This window comes from Scyliorhinus canicula, chromosome 9 (genome assembly GCF_902713615.1).
Source record: "Scyliorhinus canicula chromosome 9, sScyCan1.1, whole genome shotgun sequence".
NCBI classification, from domain to species: Eukaryota; Metazoa; Chordata; class Chondrichthyes; order Carcharhiniformes; family Scyliorhinidae; genus Scyliorhinus; species Scyliorhinus canicula.
Genome location: NC_052154.1, coordinates 34,688,513 through 34,714,885, shown reverse-complemented (window position 1 = coordinate 34,714,885; position 26,373 = coordinate 34,688,513). Strand labels below are relative to the sequence as shown.

The 26,373-nt window shown below is 46.3% G+C and overlaps 1 protein-coding gene across 1 annotated transcript; it reads right to left on the bottom strand.

The window, feature by feature from the left end:
• Window positions 1–6,755: 6,755 nt before the first annotated feature.
• Window positions 6,756–26,084, bottom strand: map1lc3b (microtubule-associated protein 1 light chain 3 beta). The gene is made up of 4 exons (XM_038806505.1): window positions 25,888–26,084; window positions 16,984–17,039; window positions 13,975–14,081; window positions 6,756–9,206 (listed from the first exon to the last, which is right to left on the bottom strand). The coding sequence occupies exons 1-4, from the start codon at window positions 25,925–25,927 to the stop codon at window positions 9,032–9,034; spliced, it is 378 nt and encodes a 125-aa protein (XP_038662433.1). The 5' UTR covers window positions 25,928–26,084; the 3' UTR covers window positions 6,756–9,031.
• Window positions 26,085–26,373: the final 289 nt, after the last annotated feature.

Below are 26,373 nucleotides of genomic sequence, written 5' to 3'. Positions count from 1 at the left end.
GCAGTGGGCGCAGGATCAGCAGGAGACTCTTCAGCGCTGCTTTCAGGAGCTTAAGGTGGAGCTGCTGGAGTCGCTGAAGGCTACCACCGGTAAGCTTCTGGAGACTCAGACAGTCCAGGGGGCCGCAATCCGGGAGCTGCAGCAGCAGACCTCCGAAAGAGAGGATGAGGCCGCGGCCCTCGCGGGGAAGGTGGAGATGTACGAGGCGCTCCATAAAAAGTGGCAGGAGCGGTTCGAGGAGATGGCGAACGGGTCGAGGTGGAAACGTTTACGGATCCTGGGCCTCACGGAGGGGCTGGAGGGGTCGGACCTGGCGGCCTATGTGGTCGTTTTGTTGAACTCGCTGATGGGAGCTGGGTCCTTCCAGGGACCCCTGGAGCTGGAGGGGGCCCACAGAACACTGGCCAGGAGGCCCAAGCCGAATGAGCCGCCGTGGGCGTGCTGGTGCGGTTCCACCGGTTCGTTGACCGGGAGTGCGTGCTTCGGTGAGCCAAGGAGCAGAGCAGCAAGTGGGAGAACACGGTGGTGCGGATCTACCAGGACTGGAGTGCGGAGGTGACTAAGCGGAGGGCCGGGTACAACCAGACAGAGTGTGAAGTTTGGCATGTTGCAGCCGGCGCGTCTGTGGGTCACCTACAAGGACCGTCACCATTATTTCGAGTCCCCGGAGGAGGCGTGGGCCTTTGTGCAGGCCGGGAAATTGGACTCAAACTGAGGGTCAGGGATTGCGGTTTCGTATGTAAATGTAACTGTGTCTATTTTTTTGAAGGGGGGGTTCTCTGTTTCATGCTGGATGTGTGTTGGCTTCAGGGTGGGTGGGGCAATGTCTTTTTGTATGGGTCTGGTGGACGGGTTCGGCAGGGAGGTAAACTGGGAGTGCGGGGAGCTGGTGGTGGGGACCGGCAATGGGAGCTGCCCTAGAGGAGGCGGGGTTGGGCAGGGCGAAAGCGCGGGCTTTCCTCTTGTTTCCTGCGATGCGGGGTGATGGGGGCGGGGTCGGGGCTGGGGCTGAGAAGAACGGGCCTTTGCTTGTTTTTATTTTCTTGTGCAAGAGCGGGGGGGGGGAGGAGGGCCTGCTGATGGGTACGGAGGAGGAGGAGTAGCCCCACATGTGGAGGGGTCGGAGGTGTTGCGGGAGCGCTACGGAGGGAGTAACGTGGCTCGGAGGGGTCCTAGCCTGGGGGGGGAGGGGGGGGGGGAGAATACCGGGTTGCTGCTGAAATGGCCAGGGAGGGCTGGAGTATGCAGGCGGTGCTGGGGGGGGGGGGGGGGGGGGGGGGAGTTGCCGCCGTGGGGAACAGGCCGAGCGGAGGGCGCTGGCCAGTGGCTGGCAGGGGATGGGTTATGGCTAGTCGGCAGGGGAGGGGGCGGACCAGGTTTGACTGAGGAAGTGATGGATGGGCCAAGTATTTCATTCAGGGCGGGATGCGAAGAATCGGGGGGTGGCGATCTTGGTGGGAAAGAGGGTGTCGTTTGAGGTGTCAAAGGTGGTGGCTGACAGTGGCGGGAGGTATGTGATGGTGAGTGGTAAGCTGCAGGGGGAGCGGGTGGTGCTGGTGAATGTTTACGCCCCGAACTGGGACGATGCGGGGTTTATGCGGCGCGTGTTGGGCCACATTCCGGATCTGGAGGTGGGGGGCCTGATCATGGGGGGGGGGGGGGGGGGGGAAAGAGGGGACTTCAACACGGTGCTGGATCCCCCATTGGATCGATCCAGGTCCCAGACAGGTAGGAGGCCGGCGGCAGCTAAGGTGTTGAGGGGGTTTATGGATCAGATGGGAGGTGTGGATCCCTGGAGGTTTGCAAGGCCAAGGAGTACTTGTTTTTCTCCCACGTGCATAAGGCCTATTCCAGGATCGATTTATTTGTCCTGAGCAGGGGGCTGGTTTCGAGGGTGGAGGATGCCGAATACTCTGCCATTACCATTCCGGATCATGCCCCGCACTGGGTGGACCTTGAGCTGGGTGCTCCCGAGGTTTTTGTTCCTGTTCCAGTGCCTCCCCGTCCTTATCCCGAAGGCTTTTTTTAGGAGGGTCAACAGGAGCATCACAGGGTTTGTATGGGCACACGGGGCCCAGAGGGTGAGAAGGGTGTTTTTGGAGCGGGGCAGGGATAGGGGGGGCTGACGCTGCCCAACCTGTGTGGGTGTTACTAGGCTGCCAATGCAGCAATGGTGTGTAAGTGGGTAATGGACAGGGAGGGGGCAGCATGGAAGAGGATGGAGATGGCGTCCTGTGTGAATACGAGCCTGGAGGCGCTGGTAACGACGCCATTGCCGCTCCCTCCAAGGAGGTATACTACGAGCCCGGTGGTGGCGACTTCCCTGAAAATTTGGGGGCAATGGAGACGGCATAGGGGGGAGGTGGGGGGCTCGATGGAGTCCCCAATACGGGGGAACCACCGGTTTGTCCCGGGGAGCATCGATAGGGGATTTCTGAGCTGGCACAGGGCAGGTATTAGGAGGTTGAGGGACCTGTTTGTAGATGGGAGGTTTGCGAGCCTGGGTGGGTGAGTTGGAAGGGAAGTTTGGGCTCCCCCCGGGGAACATGTTTAGGTACATGCAGGTTAGGGCGTTTGCCAGGCAGCAAATAGGGGTTCCCTATGTTGCCCCCGCGGTGGGTTCGGGACAGGGTGCTCTTGGGGGTGTGGGTTGGAGGAGGGCGGATTTCGGACGTGTACCATGTTATGCAGGAGATGGATGAGGCCTCGGTGGAGGAGCTGAAGGGTACCGTGCGGCAGCACGGTAGCATTGTGGATAGCACAATCGCTTCACAGCTCCAGGGTCCCAGGTTCGATTCCGGCTTGGGTCACTGTCTATGCGGAGTCTGCACATCCTACCCGTGTGTGCGTGGGTTTCCTCCAGGTGCTCCGGTTTCCTCCCACAGTCCAAAGATGTGCAGGTTAGGTGGATTGGCCATGATAAATTGCCCTTAGTGTCCAAAATTGCCCTTAGTGTTGGGTTATGGGGATGGGGTGGATGTGTTGAGCTTGGGTAGGGTGTTTTTTCCAAGAGCCGGTGCAGACTCGATGGGCATAATGGCCTCCTTCTGCACTGTAAAAATCTGTGAAATGGGAAGAGGAGCTGGGTGAGGAGATCGAGGGGGGGGGGGGAACGTGGGCGGATGCCCTGGAAAGGGTGAACTCCTCCTTCTTGTGCGAGGCTTAGCCTCATACAGTTCAAAGTGCTGCATAGGGCTCATATGAGCGGGACGAGGATGAGCAGGTTATTTGGGGGCGAGGATAGGTGTACTAGGTGCTCGGGGAGCCCAGCGAACCATGCCCATATGTTCTGGACATGCCCAGCGCTGGGGGACTTTTGGAAGGGGGTAGCAAGCAGTGTTGAGGGTGGTAGGATTCAGGGTTGAGCCAGGCTGGGGACTCGCGATATTTGGGGTAGCAGCAGAGCCGGGAGTGCAGGAGGCGAAAGAGGCCGGTGTTTTGGCCTTTGCGTCCATAGTAGCCCGGCGTAGGATTTTGCTTCAGTGGAAGGATGCGAGGCCCCCAAGCGTGGAGGCCTGGATCAATGACACGGCGGGGTTCATCAAGTTGGAGAGGGTGAAATTCGCCCGGAGAGGGTCGGTGAAAGGGCTCTTTGGACAGTGGCAGCCTTTCCTGGACTTCCTGGCGGAACGGTAGGGAAATAGGCCGGCAGCAGCAGCAACCCGGGGGGGGGGGGGGGGGGTTTGGTGGGAGGGAGAATTGTGTACATGGGTTTGTTGGATATGGCGGGTGTTATCTCTTTCCTTTTTGTTGTTTTCTTTTTTGTTTTGTAGTTGCTGGGGGGGCGGGGGGGTTGGTTTTCGTTCTTTGGTTTTTACTATGGTTGTTTTGTTAATATGGTTTTGTTGTTTATATTTTGTGAAAATCTTAATAAAAATTATTATTTTTTTAAAAACTAAGACTTAAGCAAACGGAGGTGGTCATTTAGCCCAGACATTGTCAAACTCGGGGGCGTGACCCCCGGGTAGGTTGCGGGTGGGTGTCGGGTCGGTCGCTGAGCCGTCCGACGTGGCACTCCCGATCGCGCAAATCTGCACACAACAGCCGGCTGTTAATAACGCCGGCTGCAAGCGGCCTTCAAAATGGCCACGAACATATAAAAAAAAAATGCAACCGCACTCAACATGCGTGCCAGATCATCGGCACGGATGCGCAAAACTATGCGCATGTGCGCCGATGATCGGGCACGCATGCGCAGTGCAGCCACTTTTTTGTTTTTTTAAACGGTCAAAGCTTTATGTTTTACAAGTTCGGGGGAGTTTTATTGATTTATTTTGTTCAGGCAGGCAGATGGGCAAAGGAGGCGGGGTTCCATTGTTAGTAAGGAATGAAGTTAAATCGATAGCAAGGAGCGATATAGGATCAGAAGGCATAGAATCTCTGGGGGTAGACTTGAGGAATCGCAAAGATAAAAGGACCCTGATGAGAGTTATGGACAGCCCCCCCCCGAGCAGGAGTCAGGATGTGGGGCAGAAAATAAATCAGGAGAGAGAAAAGGCATGCAAAAAAGGCAATATTACAATAATCATGGGGGACTTCAATATGCAGGTGGACTGGGAAAATCAGGTTGGTAGTGGATCCCAAGAAAAGGAATTTGTGGAATGTCTAAGAGATTGTTTTTTGGAGCAGCTTGTGACAGAGCCTACTAGGGAACAGGCAATTCTGGATTTGGTGATGTGCAATGAGGCAGACTTCATGAGGGAACTTAAGGTGAAGGAACCCTTAGGGAGCAGTGACCACAATATGATAGAATTTACCTAGCAGTTTGAGAGGGAGAAGCTGCAATCAGATGTAACGGTATTACAATTAAATAAGGGTAACTACAAAGACCTGAAGGAGGAGCTGGCCAGAGTTGATTGGAAAAGGAGCCGAGCAGGGAAGACAGTGGAACAGCAGGAGTTTTGGGGGGTTATTCGAGAGGCACAACAGAAATTCATCCCAAGGAGGAAACATGCTAAGGGGAGGACAAGGCATCCATGGCTGACGAGGGAAGTCAAGGACAGCATAAAAGCAAAAGAAAAAGCAAAGTGGCAAGGATTAGTGGGAAACCAGAGGGTTGGGAAGCCTTTAAACATGAGCAGAGGGCAATTAAAAAAGCAATAAGGGGGGAGGTGCTGAAATAGGAGTGCAAGCTAGCTTGTACTATAAAGGAAGATAGGAAGAGTTTTTTTCAATATATAAAAGGCAAGAGGCAAAAATAGATATTGGATCACTGGAAAATGTGGCTGGAGAAGTAATAATAGGAAACAAAGTTACTTTACAGTTTTCACGGTGGAAGACACCTGCGGGATGCCAGAGCTCCAGGAGAATGAAGGGGCAGAGGTGAGTGCAGTGTCCATCACTAAGGAGAAGGCTCTGGGGAAACGGAAAGGTCTGAAGGTGGACTGGATGGACTACATCCCAGGGTTCTAAAAGAGATAGCTGAGGAGATTGTGGAGTCATCGGTGGTGATCTTCCAGGAATCACTGGAAGCAGGATGGGTCCCAGAAGGCTGGAAGGGGGCTAATGTAACACCGCTGTTTAAGGGAGAGAGGTGGTTTGTGCCTCACGGCGCCGAGGTCCCAGGTTCGATCCTGGCCCTGAGTCACTGTCCATGTGGAGTTTGCACATTCTCCCCGTGTTTGCATGGGTTTCGCCCCCATAACCCAAAGATGTGCAGGCTAGGTGGATTGGCCACACTAAATTGGCCCTTAATTTGAAAAAGTGAATTGGGTACTCTAAATTTTTTATTTTTTTTTTAAAAGGGAGGCGGAAGACGGGAAATTATAGGCCGGTTAGCCTGACTTAGGTCATTGGTAAGATTTTAGTCAGTTATTTCTTTTCCTTTCAGTGATAGTTTTAAATTCCTCTTTCCCATTAATTCTCCAAGCTCAGCCTTAAAATAGATCATGCACATTGTTTTCCCCTTTCCTTTTTATTCAATTACGCAATGTGGGGCATCGTTGGCTAGCCCAGCATTTATTGCTCATCCCTAATTGCCCTAACTGCTGCAAGTCTATGGTGTAGGTATACGCACAGTGCTGTTAGCGAGGAGATTCCAGAATTTTGACCCAGTGATAGCGAATGAACTGTGATATATATTCTTAAGTGAGGATGGTGAGGGACTTGGGAGGGGAAAATCCAGGTTTTGGTGTTCCCAATGTGTCTGCTGATCTTGTCCATTTAGATGGTAGCAGTTGCTGGTTTGGAAGGTGCTGACTAAGGTGCCTTGGTGAGTTCCTGCATTGCATCTTGTAGATGGTACACAATGCTGCTACTCCAGTTCTGTTTCTGGTCAATGACAACCCCTAGGATGTTTTATATATTTGTAAAGGTTTTTACATTTATCATTAGTTTTCTCTAAAATTCCAATTTCTCCCTCTTTTTAAAAAAAAGTCATCCTTTGCTGGTTTCTAAATTTCTCAATCTTTTAGCCTAAAATTTTACAGCATTGTACATGTTTTCTTTCATTTAGATACCAGCCACAACTTCCTTAGCCACAGATGGTGAATCCTTCTTCAAAAGCTCTTCTTTCTCAATGGAATATATATTTTGTTGTGTTATGAAATATCTGCTTAAATGTATCACTGCTTCTCTACCCATCATTCTTCCCTATTCCATTTTAGCAAACTGTCTTTGACACTAGTTTCAGACCCAAATTCCTCACCCTCAAACTGAATTTGAAATTCTGTTATGATCACTCTTACCCATCTGTAGAAAATTACAGATGAACAGATTGTAATGTATATACAGTTTTTTTGTAGAGGAAAAACATGATTTGATAGCTTTCTTATTTATTTTGAAAAGGGCAAATGCATCTTTCCATCACATCTCAAAACAGTATCATATACAATATATTTACAAGTCCTCAATTCAGGTTCGGCAACAGCAGATCCAAAGTAATACAATTTTTAAAAAAAAGTTCTAAATTACAAAACACATAAATCTGTTTTATGTGCTTGAGAATATACATTAGTGAAGATCTTGAATGACATTGGAGTATTTCCAGAATTGATGCAAAAGTAAAAAATTAAAACAATTAAAAACTTAAAAGGCACTGTTGAACATTTTTGGACTTTTGTTGCATTCTGGTTTCAGTGACTTTATGTTACAATCAGAACAAGTGTACAGTGGAGATACGAAGTGAAATACTGGTGACAATGGAAATGTCTGGCACCAATTTCCGAGTTTAATTGGCCATTAATAATTCTGTTTGTAATACATGGTTTCAGTTCAGGACAGATTTTGGAATGTGGTTCATTAACAGTTGCACACAATCTGAAATAAAATACTGCATATTCAAACCTATTTGAATAAAAAACAGTATTGTATCAAGAATTCCAGAATGCAGCTGATGCCCCATTAGATGTTGACAGTGCCAGCAGTAGCTAATTTTACAACAAAAGCTAATTTTACAACTAAAAAGGTACAACAGTTCCAGGCTGTTACCCTTAAACTTTATATGTTATTAACCCTTCGACTGGTTCAGTGCCTGTAACGCATTACAGTATGGTAATCTGAGGGTGCCATAAAGCATCTGCAATTATTACCCCTTCTGGTGTTTACTGTATGCAGCAAAAGCAGAGCTTCAGGGAAGAGACTACCTCCACTAATAACACAAACAAAACAAGTCATGGTATAAGCTTAATTATTTAGTCAGTTTCATATTCTGAAATGTCCTGCCCCATTGGCATTCCAAGAACATCAGAATAAGTTTTGTTTAAATACCTTTACTATAGAATGAAAGTTAAAAGTATTTAATGTCAGCAAACAAATGTGAATAAAATCTTTAGATGTACAGTAAGACATGAAAAATTAAAAGGAAGTTATGACTGATATTTGAATTTACAATCTGCATGCCTAATTACTCTGCATACTAAGCACTTCAAGGGCCGATTCCAAAATCATGGTCCAATAGAAATATTGGCATACAGCAGAGAAAGGGCTAACCAATTTATCAGCAATAAAGTCGAGTAAACAGTAGCTTTAGAACATGTACACATGAATGATATAATGCATGACTAATTTCACTACAAGTGATTCAAAGATTCAAATAAAGGTATGAAGGTCCTACTCAAAATGGCATAGCATTTTATGATTTGTAGTATATTTCTGCAGACTAAAGTGTATGTATAAGATGCATTTTTGGAACGGTTATTTGAAAACTTTTTATTCTGATGCTTTCTATCATAGTTTTCACAGGAGACATGCTCTAGATATATTTTTAATGTGGGTTGAATTTTCATATAGTCTGCAATTTCTCAACAATTATTTATCTGAGCAACAGCAGTGATAGCTAGAAATTAGATACATTTGTGAATCAGCTAATTAGAAACTAATCTCATAGCATAAAAATGGCCGTTCTTTTAAAATTGCCCTGGATTGGGGACACAATTGAAGAAACATGTTCAGAGAGTGTTTACATTGTGGTATTTTCTGAACAGCCTTTTCCATTTTAGAACCTGCCAATTAATTCCTAGCTGCCCCACCTAGTAGCTCATTTACAAAGTCTCTCCTAACTCACCTGGTTGCTGGATCCATATTACTTCTTGCAGTATTTTCACACCTATTTAAATTGTGTGGCAAAGACTCGACGCAGGTGGTTATATAGCAGTGATTGATAAAAAGTTAGAAATATAGCCATTTTGTGAAAATGAGCCATTTAATAGCTCTCCAACAATGGCACTTTAAAATAAGAATCAGGTAAGGTTTAAAGTATTTTTTAAATGCATTTCTTGATAATCTCACTTAAAGCAAAATTGCTCAGTCAATGTTTCTAAATTGACTCAAGATACCTGATGATCTCGGAACACGATTAGCATTTGGCTTAAAATTGCTTCAGAAAGCATTTACAGGACTATAATATCCAATTTTGAGAACCTAACAAGCAAAAGGACCGCAGTTACACTATCAACTTTTATATCCAAATAATTTTATGCATCACCTCTTCTAATTCCTGGTCTAGCTGGGGAAATCACCTTTTGTTGTGCAATGCATGATGACAGGGGCACTACATGAACATAGAGGAAGCTATTCCAAACCAGGGTTTTGATTACAGTGCAGTGTCCATTCCAAAGGTTTCCTGGGATGCATAGACCATGTAGAGAAAACCATCTTCATCCTTCTCACGTTCATAAACCTCAGATATGGGTGTAGAAACACTAACCATGCTGTGCCCATTCACCAACAGGAAAAACGCCTGATTTGAATTTAGCTGCAGGCGCCGCCTACAAAGCACAAGCCAAAAAGAGTTCAGAAATTAATTTATTCATTAGTAATTTCTCCTTCAAACATAATAATTTGATATTAGCACTTGCCCATCAGCAAAATTATCCTTTAACAAAATCTTATAAATGCCATGAGTCAGTCTGGATAATAAAGGTAAATACCAACAGTAACTTCAAATTCTAAAAGCAGACAAGACGACACTGTCTGGCATTGTACTAAACCATACAAGTCAGGAGGTTTGTGGGAAGTTAATGGATTTCATCAGTTTGGGCTGTCATATAGACAACTGAAGCCAAGAACCTATTTGGTTACAATGCCTTCTGTGATAAATAACCCATTTAAATTCAACTCCAACAATGCTCTTCCATTGGTGGTCGTCATGGAGCGAGAGGTCGCTTATTTGGTAACTCCTGGTGGACTTTTGGGGCATTTTCTGGCGTATGAGGGATTTGAATGGTAAAATTGGAGGCGAGGGAAGAAGAGAAGAATTCCCCACCAGTTTATGGAGTCGTGGACCAGAAGTGGTCTGCAAAGAAGAGGTTGTTCGACAAAGGGAGTGCAGTCAGCTGCACAGAAAAGCATAGCGGAGGCTCAGGGACTGGGGTTGCTGGCCCAGTGGTCAACGGAACAGCTGGTGAACTTCCTCCAGGACAGCTTTGCCAAGCAAAGGCAAGAATACCTGGACCCGATTTGGACGGAGATTGACCGGGTGGAGGAAAGAATGGATGCCCAGGAACAGGCAATCAAGAAGGTGGAAGAGGCAGTGGCTGAGTAAGAATACCAGCTAACCGCGATGGAGGTGGAGATGGGCTGATGAGGGACCACCAGAAAAGGCTGCAAGAGAAGGTGGAGGATTTGGAGAACAGGTCGCGCAGGCAGAACCTGAGGATCGTGGGTCTCCCGGAGGGTATTGACGCAGGGGTACACGTGGCGCGTATGCTCAAGAAGCTGAGGGACAAAGTGTACTTACTCGGCCCTTGGAGGTGGTGCGATTGCCCCCAAACCAGGCTGATCACATGGAACGTGAGAGGGTTGAATGGACCGGTCAAGAGGGCTCGTGTGTTCACGCATCTGAAGAGGCTGAAGGCGGACGTGGCAATGTTACAAGAGACACAACGGAGGGTGGTGGATCAGACTAGGCTGAGGAAGGGTTGGATAGGGCAGGTATTTCATTCGGAGCTAGATTCTAAAACTGGGGTGAGGGGGGGGTTGCGATCTTGATTAATAAGCAGGTTTCATTTGAGGTAGGGAGCATAGTGGTGGATTCGGGGGGTAGGTATGTTATGGTATGTGGGAAGTTGGAAGGGATGCCAGAGGTCTTAGTAAATATTTACGCACCAAACTGGGATGACGCGGAGTTTAGGAGGCAGGTGTTGGGAAAGATCCCGGACCTAGACTCACATAGGTTGCATGGGAGGGGATTTTAATACAGTAATTGAACTGAGGTTCGATCACTCGAGTTCAAGGACAGGGAGGATGCCAGCCGCATCGAAGGAGTTAAAAAGGCTTATGGAGTAGATGGGGGGGGGGTAGGTCATGAAGGTTTGGACGGCCAAGAGCGAAGGAGTTTTCTTTTTTCTTCCAGATTCACAAAGTGTACTCCCGAATTGATTTTTGTGCTTTGAACAAGGTTTTGCTGGCAGGGGTGGTGGATGCAGAGTATTCGCCGATCCTTTTGTCAGATCATGCCCCACATTGAGTGGACGTACGAGTGAGCAAGGAGGGAGGACAGCGCCCGCAATGGAGATTGGATGTGGGACTTTTAGCAGATATGGGGCTGTGCGGAGGCCATCCAGAATTATTTGGAGATAAACGATATGGGGAAAGTTTTGGCAACAATGCTGTGGGAGGCACTGAAGGCGGTGGTTAGGAGGGAGCCATTTTCGATATGGGCTCATAGGGAGAAGGTAGAACGGGCAGAGACAGATAGGTTGGTTAGGGAGATACTCCAGGTGGATAGAAGGTATTCTGAAGCCCCGGAGGCAGGATTGTTGAAGGAGCGGTTATCTACAGGGAAGACAGTGGGGCAGTTGAGAAAGGCCCATAAGAGTATGGTGAGAAGGCCAGTAGGATGCTAGCACACCAGCCAAGGAAAAGGGAGGTGGCCAGGGAGATAGGAAGAGTGAAGGGCAGAGGAGGAAACATGGTACTGGACCGAGTGGGGGTGAATGGGGTGTTTAAGGAGTTTTACGGTCGGTTGTATGAGTCGGAGCCCCCAGCTGGGGTGGAGAGAATGAGGTAGTTCGTGGAAAGGATTAAGTTTCTGATGGTCGAGGAAGGGTTGGTGGAGGGGCTGGGAGCCCCGATCAGAATTGAAGAAATACTAGGGGGATTGGAGGCGATGCAGTCGGGCAAGGCCCGGGACTGGATGGCTACCCAGTGGAATTTTATTAAAAGTTCTCTGGGATGCTGGGCCCGCTACTGGTGAGGGCATTTAATGAGGCAAGGGAGTGGGATGCAATGACCCACATTGCTCTGGGTCCTTCCCCCAACAATGTCACAGGTCTCGATTTCATTGATCATGAAGCAGGAGAAGGACCCAGAGCAATGTGGGTCATACAGACCAATCGCCCTGTTAAATGTCAATTGCCAAATTGCTGGCCAAAATCCTGGCCTCGAGGATAGAGGACTGTGCTCTGGGGGTGATATGGGAAGACCAGAAGGGGTTTGTTAAGGTAGGCAGTTAACGGCCAATGTTAGAAGGCTCCTGAATGGGATTGTGATGCCCTCCAAGGAGCGGGAGGCGGAGGTCGCTATGGACAAGGAAAAGGCCTTCGACCGGGTGGAATGGAATTATTTGTGGGAGGTCCTGAGACGGTTCGGGTTTGGGCAGGGCTTCATTGACTGGGTTTGGTTGCTGTACCAGGCACTGATGGCGAGTGCGCGGACGAACAGGATGAGCTCAGACTATTTTATATTGCAGTGGGGAACGAGGCAAGGATGTCCCCCTCCCCACTATTGTTTGCCTTGGCTATAGAGCCATTTGCAATGACGCTGAAAGCGTCAAAGGACTGGAAGGGGCTAATCGGGGGGGGGGGGGGGGGGGGGGACACGACACACAAGGTCCAGCCCGTTAGGGGGAATGGGGAGTTTATGCTGACCTTGGGGTAATTCGGCCTGTTTCCGGGGTACAAATTGAATACGAGTAAAAGTGAGGATTGTGTGATCCAAGCAAGGGGGCAGGAGAGGAGACTGGAGAAGTTGCCGTTTAAGGTGGTGGGAGGTAGTTTTCGCTACCTGGGTATTCAGGTAGCAAGGAGATGGGAGCAGCTACACAAATTAATTCTGGGCCATTAGTGGAACAAATGAAGGAGGACTTCCGGAGGTGGGACATACTCCCATTGTCACTGGCGAGAAGGGTACAGACAGTAAAGATGATGGTTCTCCCCAAGATTTTTGTTTGTTTCTCAGTAACCCTATTTTTGTTCGAAAGGCCTTTTTTAAGCAGGTGAACAGGGTGATATCTGGGTTTGTGTGAACGGGTAAAACCCCATGAGTAAAGAAAGTGTTGCTGGAGCGGAGCCAAGGGGAGGGAGGGCTGGCACTGCCGAACTTTAGGAACTACTACTGGCCGGCAAATATAGCCATAGTGGCTATATATTAGGAAGTGGGTAGTTGTGGAGGAGTCGGTGTGGGAGCAGGTGGAGGCGAAATCATGTAAGGGCACAAGTATGGGGGCATTGATAACGGCACCTCTGCCGTTCTCACCGGCCCGGTACTCCACAAGCCCAGTGGTAGTTGCGGCCCCGAGAGTCTGGGGGCAATGGCGGTAGCATATGGGAGTAGAGGGAGCGTCGGTGTGGGCAGCAATCTGTGGTAAACTCTGGTCTCTAATGTACTCTGGCTTCAAATGGCTCCATCATTGCCCAGAATGCAAGCTCTGGAACTCCCTCCCTAAATCTTTTTCTCCTCTTTGACAAAGCTGTACTAATACCTGCTCAGATTCAAATTTTGTTTGATAATGCTCTTGTGAAACACTTTGGAACGTTTTGCTACTTTAAAGGCGAACCAATGTGTTCATAAACAAGGTGGTTGTGTGGGCAAGCAGCAGGATGCTTACTAGAGATATCTGATCAGTAGCCAGCATTTAGCTCGGAAAATTTCAGTCAGACCTTTTCTAATATTTGGGTCTTCCTAAGCCTGAATTGTTGCCAACTTGTGGCCAATTTCTCTGTAATTTTGATGTGCACCTATGTGAATATATGAAGCAAAAATATACTTTTGAGACTTCTCAGTAACTTCAAGCATGACGATGGGTTGCTTCAGCACAAAGATTGCTGATCAAAAAACACTGATGAATCAATTTATTTCATTTTTATTCAAATCCAATATTCTTTAGATCAATGTGATGGCTGACAGAAAAATATCAAGAATGTGCTATGCCCAAGGTGAGTGCCACTCTCAGTTACTTTGAAGAGCAAAAAGCTTAATTACGTCCTTTTGTACTTTTATATTAAAATAATTCTATCACCCTTACAAGGAACTATGAAATAAAATTTAAGATTAAATCTTGGGGAGTATTTTAACAAAGTCCCATGCAGCATAGCAGCTCACAGACCCAGGTAACGTGGTTCCAAATATCAGTTATGAAGAAGCGTTATCGCAACTTGAAGCCACGAGCATGAGCTCAAATTAGCAGTCCAAATCATCAAATTTTGTTGATTAAAAATTGTCAGCATTGTACACAAAAATCACAGAACAGAATATTCCAACATTTTTGGTAGATTCAATTCATTTCTTAAATGCAAATTAAAATTAGAACTTTACCGTATGATTTTGATCAGCTCACTCATGTTTACATGGTCGGGGACAAGAAATTTGGTCTTGTCCAAAACAGGCAATTGTTTTTCTCCCTTGTACCTTTCAATTATGACCTGAAAAATGGAAAGCAAAGCATAAAACAGTTCATTAGTCATCTGCCTGGGCTCAGTGGCAATACTCTTGCCTCCAAGCCAGAATATCAAGAATGCAAGGCCCCCCCCCACTTTAGAGATTAAAAACAGAAATATTCAACAGGTTTGGCAGCATCTGTGGAGCGAGAAAGGGTTAATGTTTCAGGCCGATGACCTTTCATCATGATAGATGTAATAGTGAAAGGAGAGACTCGTTAATAAGAACAAAAGGGAAGATCTGTGATAGGATGGAATGCAAGAAATATTAAATGACCAAAGTCCTCATGGTGCACGGCCAAGAGCATGGTATTGGGACAAGAAACAAAACAGAAGATGTGTAGAGAGCATGTATGAATGGCAGAGTCATGGACAGCTGCCATATGAAAGCAAAAAAAAAGAGTAAAACCAATAAAGAAACTGTAAACAAAATGGGGGCAGACTGTGATAGAGAATTGCTGAACTTGGCAGGGAGAGGGGCTTGCATTCATGATATTTAAGCTTGGAGGCAAGAGAATTACCACGGAGCCCAGAAGGCTGTACAGCGCCTCAAGCCTACCGCCAGGTTGGAGCACAAAATCTAGGTTAAAGCACAAACGTGGCAAAGTCAGTGGATCAGACTTGATGCCCAATCTGCCTTCTCAGAGGCATGTTACATGTTCCAGTGCACTATTCAAAGGAGTTTTCCGTCAAAAAATAAATTTTGCAACCTAAACTATAAAAAACTACTGTGCAGTGTAACAAACAGGCGGCAAACAACTGAGAGAAACTCGAGCAACATTGGTGACTAATACTCATTAGAAGAAAGGTAGAGGTTTGAAATAAATTGTAGAGTCACGAAACTGAGGGTTATATGAATAATCCTCAGGAATTGGGCAGTTTTACAGAGGAGTGTATGGCCTGGGAGTAGAGGGGTCACTGAGATGGTGACTTTGAAGGGGTGGCCATATAATAATCTTCATTGTCACAAGTAGATTTACATTAACACTGCAATGAAGTTACTGTGAAAAGCCCCTAGTCGCCACATTCCGGCATCTGTTCTGGTATGAATAGGGGCAGAAGAATTTATATGGATGAAGAGGCTTAGGCCAAACAGTGAAATCAGAGTGGGAAGGGGTTGAACAGCAGATGAAAACCACCTGAAATCAACAATTGGTCAGTGCTGAAGTTGAAGAATATGAACAGGTGAAACTCAGGATGGAGTGCATGTAGATAGTGTGATGATTGGAGGATTTTAGGAATATTAGTTACTATATATTGAGTTAAAAGCCTGGGGCTAGTGTGTGACTGCAGTTGACATGCTGTCCAAGAAACCCCAAGAAAATACTGGGGTTTCGGTCCAGTATCCTAGCCACAATTGGAGTCTGGTCTGGGATCGTAATAATAGCAAGGTGCACAATAAAGACCTTGGAGGGCAAGGGCATGATGAGGTAAATGAGAAGGAAATCTAGTGAAGAGCATGGAGTGTGATCTACTGGAAGAGTCTGAAAGGCTGTGCTGGATGGAGCGGGCAGGATGAAAAGGTTAGTAACGAAGAATGGAAAAATTGGTGTTCCTGCTCGCAAGGAATCAGATGAAGTATGCACAGCCATACATGTAAGCTGTTGGGTTATCCAAGGAGGAATTCAAGCTAGTGGTGGCAGAACAAAACAACAGAGATGAGTTGGGGGACAATGCATGTGAGAGGTATTATCAGTTAGGCAATAAATTATAATTTGTCCTATGTTAGTGATTTGAAAAATAGAAGCTAGCAGTAAAAATGCCTGTTGACAATGCTTATATGGTTTTCAATGTATTAAAAAGGTCGTCATGAATCCTATTTGAGTTAAGACAAAGGAAAAAGACAATGAAGCCTGTAAATTAGGAACACCCAAGGGGTTTGCATCATGTCATTTATTTGCACATGACCATATTTTCAAAATTATTATTATACACAGTAAACTGGATGAGCCAAATAGTTCAGGACTGGCTGTCCTGTCTTGCAGTGTTCCCTCTCTCCCACTCCCACCCCAATCCATCTCCAACCTCACCTGTGATTGTGGAAAACCCTCCCACCATGCGCTGCAGCTACTAATGCTTGAAGTGCTGCAGAACAGGTAGAGGGCTGCGATCAAATCATCAGTACAAGACATACTGGCAATTGGATTGTCTACTCGAATTCCTGGAGGTCATTCTAAACATTACTAATTTACCATATAAATGTCAAACTATAATATCTTTAACACAATGAAACCTGCCAAGGTGCTTCACAGTAGAAGTAGAAAACAAATGGTGTCACATATTAGGGCAAATATCCAAATGTTTGGTCTGAGGCAAGTTCTAAGTCAATTAAAGGAGACAAGCGACGTAGAGATGTGTAAAGAGATATTTCAGAGCTTAGGGCCTATGCAATTGAAGGCATCACCCCCAATTGCACAGCAATTATGATTGGCAAGAGGAGCACAAATATCTTAGGAGGGCTGAGGAGTTGGACGGGGTTACTGAGACAGGAAGTGGTAAACCCAAGGGATTGGAAAGCAAGGATGAGAATTTTAAAATGGAGACACTGTTTGACTGGGAGACACTTTAGGTCAGCAAATCGCACTAGCTACAGATTATGACCTCAAGTTTACAAAGGTAGAATGAGGATGACCAGTATTGGAATACTCGAGTCCAGAGGTAATGGATGAAGGTTTCTGCAGGAGATGAGCAAAAATGGCATGAATATGGATAGATGGCAGAAGGGGAAAGAAGGAATGGAGAAAATGTCTTTGGTCAATTTGACCCAGCATGTTACATCAAAGACCCGAAAAATGTGCTACATTAAACAAATGTTTAATTGCCATTTCCAGTACACTATTTTATAACAAAAGCCATTTTAGTTTTAAATTCTCCCAAGAATACTCACTGGGATTTTGTTGGGATGCTGCTCACGAATAATTTGTACATCTTCCACTCTCTGGTCTGTAAAGTAGCAGAGTGATTATTTTAGAAAACCAAACTACAGAAACAGTGAACTGAGATTGTATTAATAAAAAGTCACATTACGCTGATCCCCAGATGTTCTTTGGTTTAGAATTGCTTGGCGATTTACAAGAGACCCCAGCAACTCTCCTCTATTTACGTGGCCATGAATTACCAATCTTTTAGCAAAACTAGAGGCTCCAAAAAAAGTTACACAATAATGCAACTCCCTATAACATACAATAAACAACAGCTAAAACAAGACCCTCAATATATCAAAACAATACCCCCATATTTAGACCTACCACAACAAATCTATTAGAGATCCCAATATATGCAAAAACAATCAAGAGCCATATAAAAAGCAAGCCCCCAATTCACCAAAAGAGGCTCAAATGCACGAGATACGTACAAGCAAGTCTCCCTCAGTGTACAAAAAGACCAGGTCCTCCAAATTAAACATGGACACAATGGACTGAATAGCCTCCTTCAATGCTGCAAATCTAGGTTCCTAAACCTTCATGCTCAAAACTTGAAAGTTCCAGCTCTCAGACCAGAAAAGATCCAAATCAGGAAACACCATTTCATTAATATTTGTGTTAATAAAGTCAAAATAACATTGAAAAGTACGAATGACACCCATTCACTTTGAAATAATCAAAAACACAGATCCGCATATCAGTATGGAACACAGTGCCACATCAGAGTAAAACTTGGGCTTCGGATCTTCTCAATGTAAAAATAACAAAGAGCGATTATTCTGTCGCGAGTGGTTCACCTTTTGACTTTACAAAGTCTCTCCACCACTTAACATGCCATGGCTTATCAGGAGCACGATGGAATGACTTCCGGTGACGGGGATGTGCTGAGTTGGCGCACAAAAGGTGACTCTCCTCCTGGAAACTAACACTTTTAAGTCAAAATAGCCCACTAAACACATAACCACCCCTTCCCCCCACCACAACGAAATAAAACATGCCAAGCATGTTGGAGGAGCCAAAGAGACGGCAGATGCAGTAAAAACCTGGAGAGAAAGGTTGAGGCGATGGCAAACACATGGGGCGACGAGGTCCGTCACACCTGGACACGATGGACGCCAGAAAATATGCTGGGCTACCTCCCGATGAACGACTGGCGGGAATTCCTAACACAGGAACTTAGCTCAAGGATGCTATCAAACTTGCAATAATGGCAATGGTGAAAGTGACAGTAGCTGAGGCGCTGGTCATCCTGCAAGCAGTACTGGAAAAGATGGAGCGGCGTCTAGAGATGCAGGAGGCGATGACCAGAGAGCTGGAGAAGACCACGACCGACCAGAGCGATCGGATCGCCTCACTGGAGTCAGATGGCAACCCTACCGGAGGACACCGGTGTCAGGAACCCTACGGAGTATGTTGCCAAGGTGCTTGGCAAACTGGATGCTGCCAGTTTTTCCAGCACTTACTGTTTTAATGACACAGTTTGCATGTTCCCCTCCAAGCCACACCATCATGACTTGGAACTGTTTTGTCAATGGATCAAGAACCTGGTATTCCTCCTGGTGTATCCACACCACACAGACTGCAGCAGTTCAAGAAGGCAGTTCATCATCACACCATGGACAATTAGGGATAGGCAACAAATGGTGGCCTTGCCAGCAGCTTGCATTCCATTAAAGATATAGAAAATAAATCTATGAAAGGACTAAAGGCAGCTAGCCATTTGGCCAGTGTCCGAGACGGTTTGTTTCTGGAGCAACCCAAAATTTATCTACTGTACAGAATTTTCCCTCCAGTACTTTATCACCTGCTTTACTCAATAACTCTTAAAATGGAATTGGCTCAGTTCCTGTTGCACAGCATTGCATGCTCCACCAAAAGCTTATGAGAAGAAATTCGTAACTTTTCTTCTTTTTCACAATTTAAATTGATATCATAGCTTTATTAAAAGTAATCCTTTTAATGGGCCGGTTTAGCTCAGTGGGCCAGACAGCTGGTTTGTAATGCAGAACAAGGCCAGCAGCTGAGTTCAATTCCCGTACTGGCTTACCCAAACAGGCTCTGGAATGTGGGGACTAGGGGTTTTTCACAGTAACTTCATACTTGTGACAATAAAAGATTATTAATCTTTCCTAATTGACTACGAAAAAAAAGTTTATAGATTTTAAAAACCTAATTTTCTTCCTAACCACAGGATCTGACATCCATGTAAATAAATGTTGTGCATTTTGGCTTTAACACCTTTTATTATGAAGTCCCAAAATGACAGATATTATTCTAGTTCAAATATAAGAACAAGGATCAGGTGTAGGCAATTAAGCTTGAGCCCGCTCCGCCATTCAATACGATGATTGCTGGTCTCCTCTCGGCCTCAACTCTACAGTCCTGCCAGTTCTCCATAACCCTTTAACCCATTACTAATTAAAAATCTGTCTACTCCCTCCTTAGATTTACTCAATGTCCCGGCAACCACCTCACTTTGAGGTATTCCACAAGACCCTTTGAGAATAATTTCTTCTCATTTCTGTTTTAAAGCCACTACTACCCCTTATCCTAAAACTATGACGTTTCCCCACAAGAGAAAGCATCCACTCGACATCGACAATAGCTTTTATTATCTTATATACCTCAATTCCTAGTTGTGGCCTAACCAATGTTTTGGATAAATTTATTATTTTTTTCCTTTCGTACGCATTTTTAAAAAAAATGCTGTCGGGGTGGCACGATGGAACCGTGAAGCTCGCAGCTCCGGGTGGGTTCAATTCCGACCTTGGGTGACTGTGTGGAGTTTGCACTTTCTCCCAGTGTCTCGTGGGTTTCCTCCAGGTGCTCCAGTTTCCTCCCACAGTCCAAAGATGTGTAGATTAGCTGGATTAGCCATGCTAAATTGCCCCTTGTCCAAAGGTTAGGTGGGGTTACTGGGATAGGGTGGAAGCGTGGGCTCAAGTAGGGTGCCGTTTTGAGTGGGTCAGTGCAGACTCGATGGGCCGAGTATCCTCTGTCTGCACTGTAAATTATATGATTCTATGGCTTTATCTAATTGAGCTCAGTTATAGAGAAGTATTATTTGCATCCACAGGTGTCTTTCCAGATCTTTCCTTTTTTTTCATTGCATATACTCCCATTCTGTTCTCTTTAGGCAGCACGGTAGCACAGTGGTTAGCATTGTTGCTTCACAGCCCCATGCCCGATTCTCACTTAGGTCACCGTCTGTACGGAGTCTGCACGTTCTCCCAGTGTCTGCGTGGGTTTCCTCCGGGTGCTCCAGTTTCCTCCCACAAGTCCCAAAAGACATGCTTGTTAGGTGAATTGGACATTCTAAATTCTCCCTCAATGTACCCGAACAGGCGCCGAAGTGTGGCGACTAGGTGATTTTCAGTTACTTCATTGGAGTGTTAATGTAAGCCTACTTATGACAATAAAGATTATTATTCTCCTTAAATACATTATGTGACACTTGTATCCAAACTGAATTAGATCTGGCAGCTGACTGCCACTACTATTCCTCCAATTTGGGCCAAATTTCGAGACGGTCTCCGCTGTGTCAAAACCAAATTATTTGTATATTCATTGAAGAAAAAAGTGGGACCCAGCACTGCCCACGGGGAACATTATTTAAAACGAATCTGCACCACCTTTATCTACCTAGTTAATCTCTTTAAACTTAGTTTTGGCAGTGAATACTGGAAGGTTAATTAACCATGAGCCCATAATAATTGTGCTCCAACTTGATTCCACCTGACGTTTAAAAGACAAACCAACAGTAGCGAGCTTTAAACAAACTCTGGCCCATAACCAGGTAGTGATGTTAAATAATATATGGGTGCACTGGGAGAACTGAAAATAAATAGATGCAGTGTTATCTTTAGGTGGGGTCTATTGCATCTTCTATCAGGCGGAGATTTATTCCAAGATAGCTGTAGATTTTTTTAAATAAATTTAGATTACCCAATTATTTTTTCTATTAAGGGGCAATTTAGCGTGGCCAATCCACCTACTCTGCACATTTTTTTTGGGTTGTGAGGGCGAAACCCACGCAGACACGGGGAGAATGTGCAAACTCCACACGGACAGTGACCCAGAGCCGGGATCGAACCTGGGACCTCAGCGCCGTGAGGCGGTTGTGCTAACCACTAGGCCACCGTGCTGCCCTCGATAGCTGTAGATATGATATAAAATGAAACATAACTGATTGATGCAATCCTGTTAGCCATATAGAATTACAGAAACCTCAATTACCCCTTCAAATAATGTAGAAATGTGTTTTTTTTTTAAATCAAACTTTCCTACCCACAGTATAAAATGGGTTATTTAGCATGTTTTCTTCAAATTTAAGCTTTACAAATCTGACCAAATATAACATCCAAGTGGCAAATGACTCATCCAAAACTACTTATGTTAGCAATCTACCCATAACCTTTAAACTTCAAAAGCAATGAAGCCCCCAAAACCATTTCCAAGAAATACACCACTCGCCATTAGCCCTGTACATTACCATTGCAAGATAGTGTTCATCTTTCAATATATAGAATGTTTCTCAGCACAAAAGAAAACTTATCCAATCCTTCCTGCATTAGTTTCCAGAGACACACAACTTCAGATTGCACGACTCAGGCTACTTTGTTCTTAGTCGCTGCAATCCAGTAGCCACTTATTAATTCCTGCTCAGATGTATCAAGTGATTTTACAGTTGGTCACAAACATACGGTGGCCATTTAAGCCTGCTCCATCATTCAATACGATAGCTGATCTGATTATAACCTCCGCATTCTCATCTGTCCAGATAACTTTGTACCCTCTTATTCATCAAGAACCTATCTAGCTCTGTCTGAAAAATATTCAAACACTCGGCTTCCACGACATTATACACTTTGAGATAAAAACACAATGGATCAAAATGGCAGACTTATGACGTCAGAAAAAATAATCCTAACTTCTGTCTTAAATGTGGTCTCAACAATATCCTGGATTACTGAAGCATAACCTCTATTTTTGTAATTAATTTCCCACACCATAACATTCTATTAGTTTTCCTTCGTACTTACGGTACTGACATACTAAACTTCAGAAGATTTCTGCACTAGACACTCAAATCCTCTGTATTCTCGAACCATTTAGACAATGTGCTACTTTTTATTCTTCCTGTCAAAATGCACAATTGTACATTTTCCCACATTATGTTCCATTGGTCAGGTCTTTGCTCACATACTTAATCTATATCCCTTTGTAGCCTCCATATGTCCTCATCACGACTTACTTTCCCTTATAGTATCAGCAAATGTAATAATAGCAAGCCAATATTTCCTGGAAACTGCTTAAAAATTCAATCTGGCTCAGATCAATAAACTTGACAAGGACTCTTGACAAACTGTTCCCCGATCCCATCTAATTTACAGACACTAAATGGTCACATCAGTTTGAAGATTAAAGTTTATTATGCCACAAGTGCAGTTAACTTTAAACGAACAAAAAGAGAATAAATTAGATTGTGGGTGGTGGGGGCAGGACAAAGTAACAATGACCATTTCAATCGTCTATACATCACTACTCAAACTCTCCTACAATTTTCGTTCATTACAAAACTATAAATAGACAGAACAGTGCTACAATATAGTTATATGAGTTATACACTTTTGAGATAAAACACAATGTATTGAAATGGCAACGTCAATGCATGCAGAAAACTGGGCTGTAATTTCCTCTTCCCCATTGGGCCTTTTCAATAAAATGAAGAATATGGGTGCAGTATGCATCAACAATACACAGTACAGACCTCCACAAAGGAAGGCATTTGCACATTCAGGAAAATTCTAAATAAAGTGTGCCCCAAAGATGACTGGAGAAAAAGGACAAATCAGTCCAATCGTCATGAAGCAACGAGAAAAAGCTATAATTTTGTCTAACATCAACATATCCTTGCTGCTCGCTAACTGGAGTGGTGCCAATCCATCATTAAGTCAGGTCTTATTTATTCCCTAACATTGTTGGGGAATGCCGCTCCCTCCAACGAGGTACACTACGAGCCCGGTGGTGGCGGCTACCCTCAAAATTTGGGGGCAGTGGAGGCGACACAGGGGGCTCGGTGGAGGCCCCGCTGCGGGGGAACTACCGGTTTGTCCCAGGGAACATGGATGGCGGATTCGTGGGGTGGCATAGGGCAGGCATTAGGAAGTTGGGAGACCTGTTTATCAACGGGAGGTTCGCGAGCCTTGGTAAACTGGAGGAGAAGTTTGAGCTCCCCCCGGGGAATATGTTCAGGTACCTTCAGGTCAAGGCGTTTGCTAGGCGGCAGGTGGAGGGGTTCCCTTTGTTGCCCCCGCGGGGGGTAAGGGATAGGGTGCTTTCGGGGGTGTGGGTTGGGGATGGGAAGGTGTCTGACATCTACCAGATAATGCAGGAGGTGGGAGAGGCATCGGTAGAGGAGCTGAAGGCTAAGTCGGAGGTGGAGCTGGGGGAGCAGATTGAGGAGGGGACATGGGCGGATGCCCTGGAGAGGGTGAACTCCTCCTCTTCATGTGCGAGGCTTAGTCTCATCCAGTTCAAGGTGCGGCACCGGGCCCACATGTCCGGATCTAGGATGAGTAGGTTCTTTGGGGGCGAAGACAGGTGCGTCAGGTGTTCGGGGAGTCCAACGAACCATGCCCATATGTTCTGGGCATGCCCAGCACTGGAGGAGTTCTGGAAGGGGGTGGCGGGGACGGTGTCGAGGGTGGTGAGATCCAGGGTCAAGCCAGGTTGGGGACTCGCGATATTTGGGGTTGGGGTGGAGCCGGGAGTGCAGGAGGTGGAAGAGGCCGATGTCTTGGCCTTTGCGTCCCTAGTAGCCCGGCGGAGGATCTTGCTGCAGTGGAAAGATGCGAGAACGCCGTGTGTGGAGACCTGGATTAATGACATGGCGGGATTCATTAAGTTGGAAAGGGTCAAGTTCGCCCTGAGGGGGTCGATACAAGGGTTCTTTAGGAGGTGGCAGCCTTTCCTCGACTTTCTGGCTCAACGATAAGGTACTAGGTCAGCAGCAGCAGCAACCCGGGGGGGGGGGGGGGGGGGGGGTTTAGGGGGGAATAGTGTTCAAGTTAATTTGCTTATTGTTAATTTATTCTTATTTATTGTTTATTGGGGTTGTGGGGGGTTTGTTATTTGCATTGTTATGGGTGCCCGGGGGGGGGGGGGGGGGGGGGGGGGTTATTATTATAGTATTGTTTTGTTGATATATATTTTCCAAAAAATTTCAATAAAAATTATTTTTTAAAAAAACATTGTTGGGGAATATCTTTCAGTTTCCTCATGTACCCAGCCATTTCTGTTCATTCTTCATCATCAGGCCTTGGTGGGCTCATATGTGGCATTACAGTTTGATACAACAATGCGATCTCAGCAGCATATTTACGTCATTTTATTACTCAACTGCAATGAACAAAGAGGAAATGTTTATTTCACATACAGCCTGCACAGATGTAAACAATAGAGGTACAGCCACTGCAGAGATGAACTTGGCAAGCTTTTTCTCAGACAGAATTACTTGTTTCATTCTTTTAACAAAAATGAAGCAATCAAGCATTTCAGTTGCAAAGTTAAGAATAAAACACTAATGAGATCAAAGCAAAATGTAAGAAATCACCAAAAAGAATCAGAGACACAGGGTTACATCCTTGACCTACTTACAGGTCTCCCAATGACGAATGATATGCTCACAAGTAAACACTCTAGCTCCCCACTGGTTCCGCCAACTACCACTCACTCTGACCTCTTCCATTTGCCCCCATTCTGCCCTGCTCCATTCGCCACCCCACACTCTGCCCCCTCCACCCAGTTTAAACTAATGGCTTCACGTGTTGCTGTTGCTTATAAATGTCCACCCCCCCCTCATCCCCCCAACCTGCCCTCACCCATCTCCCCCCTCCACTGTGCCCTCGCCCATCTCCCCCCTCCACTGTGCCCTCACCCACACTCTGCCCTCGCCCAACTCCGCCCCTGCCGTCACGGACATCCCCTTCCACTCGCCGACCTCTCCCCACCCTGCCCTCACCCACCCAGTTTAAACTAATACTCTGCCCTGACCCCCCCCAGTTTAAACTAATACTCTACCCTCATCCCCCCCAGTTTAAACTAATACTCTGCCCTCACCCCCCAGTTTAAAACTAATACTCTGCCCTCACCCCCCCCCAGTTTAAACTAATACTCTGCCCTCACCCCCCCCAGTTTAAACTAATACTCTGCCCTCACCCCCCCCAGTTTAAACTAATACTCTGCCCTCACCCCCCAGTTTAAACTAATACTCTGCCCTCACCCCCCCAAGTTTAAACTAATACTCTGCCCTCACCCCCCCCCAAGTTTAAACTAATACTCTGCCCTCACCCCCCTTCCAGTTTAAACTAATACTCTGCCCTCACCCCCCCAGTTTAAACTAATACTCTGCCCTCACCCCCCCAGTTTAAACTAATACTCTGCCCTCACCCCCTCCCAGTTTAAACTAATACTCAGCTCACCCCCCCCCAGTTTAAACTAATACTCAGCTCACCCCCCCCCAGTTTAAACTAATACTCTGCCCTCACCCCCACAGTTTAAACTAATACTCTGCCCTCACCCCCCTCCCCCCCAGTTTAAACTAATACTCTGCCCTCACCCCCCCAGTTTAAACTAATACTCTGCCCTCACCCCCACAGTTTAAACTAACGGCTGCGCGTGCTTCTGTTGCTAATAAACCGCCCCGCCGGCGGTTTCAGGGACAATGGCCGCAGCCGTCCCACAGCTTCACTTGGATCCAAGGCCTGGGGGGGGAGGGGGGAAGGGCCTTCGCTCCAGCTCCGCGACACTCGCCCTACCCCAACGCCGCCCACAGGAAACAACGGACCGCTTCCCCCAGCACCTACCGAAAGTCCTCCTCTGTTTGAAGGATTTCTCTGACGGCATTCTGAACTGTGGCTGCCCTGATTGAACAGAGGAGGCCGGGCTGGGTTCCTAGCACAGGCCTCAGTTTCGGTAGTGAGCCGCTGCTCCACCAGCCCAGCCGCTCCGTCCTCCGACTGTCAACTGATTGCGCGCGCACCCCAACTTAACACCGCCGCCGCAGCTGCCATTCGCCCAACCTGGGATTGACGTTCCAATCAGCCAATCAGCCGCCAAACCTCTTTCCCGCCCCGCCGGCCTGACTGACAGGCGGCCATGGCCTCTGATTGGCTGGGACTGCCGGGATTTAATATGATGCAGGCAATTCTGCCCGGTGACTTCCCCCATTGGTTAGAACGGCACAGGAGGCGGGACGCGAGCAGCCCAGCGGCTGCTCTGATTGGCCATTTAGCGCTTTGACATCAAGTTAGATTATTGGAATCCAGAAGTAAACAAGCCGAAGAGCGCAA

What these genes read in the sequence shown, in the direction of transcription:
- map1lc3b (XM_038806505.1), bottom strand. Translation starts at nt 25,927, where the DNA reads ATGCCGTCAGAGAAATCCTTCAAACAGAGGAGGACTTTCG. An exon ending in AGCATCCCAACAAAATCCCA is followed by an intron (nt 14,082 to 16,983) that starts GTGAGTATTCTT and finishes TCCATTTTTCAG; the next exon opens with GTCATAATTGAAAGGTACAA. An exon ending in GAGCTGATCAAAATCATACG is followed by an intron (nt 9,207 to 13,974) that starts GTAAAGTTCTAA and finishes TGTGCTTTGTAG; the next exon opens with GCGGCGCCTGCAGCTAAATT.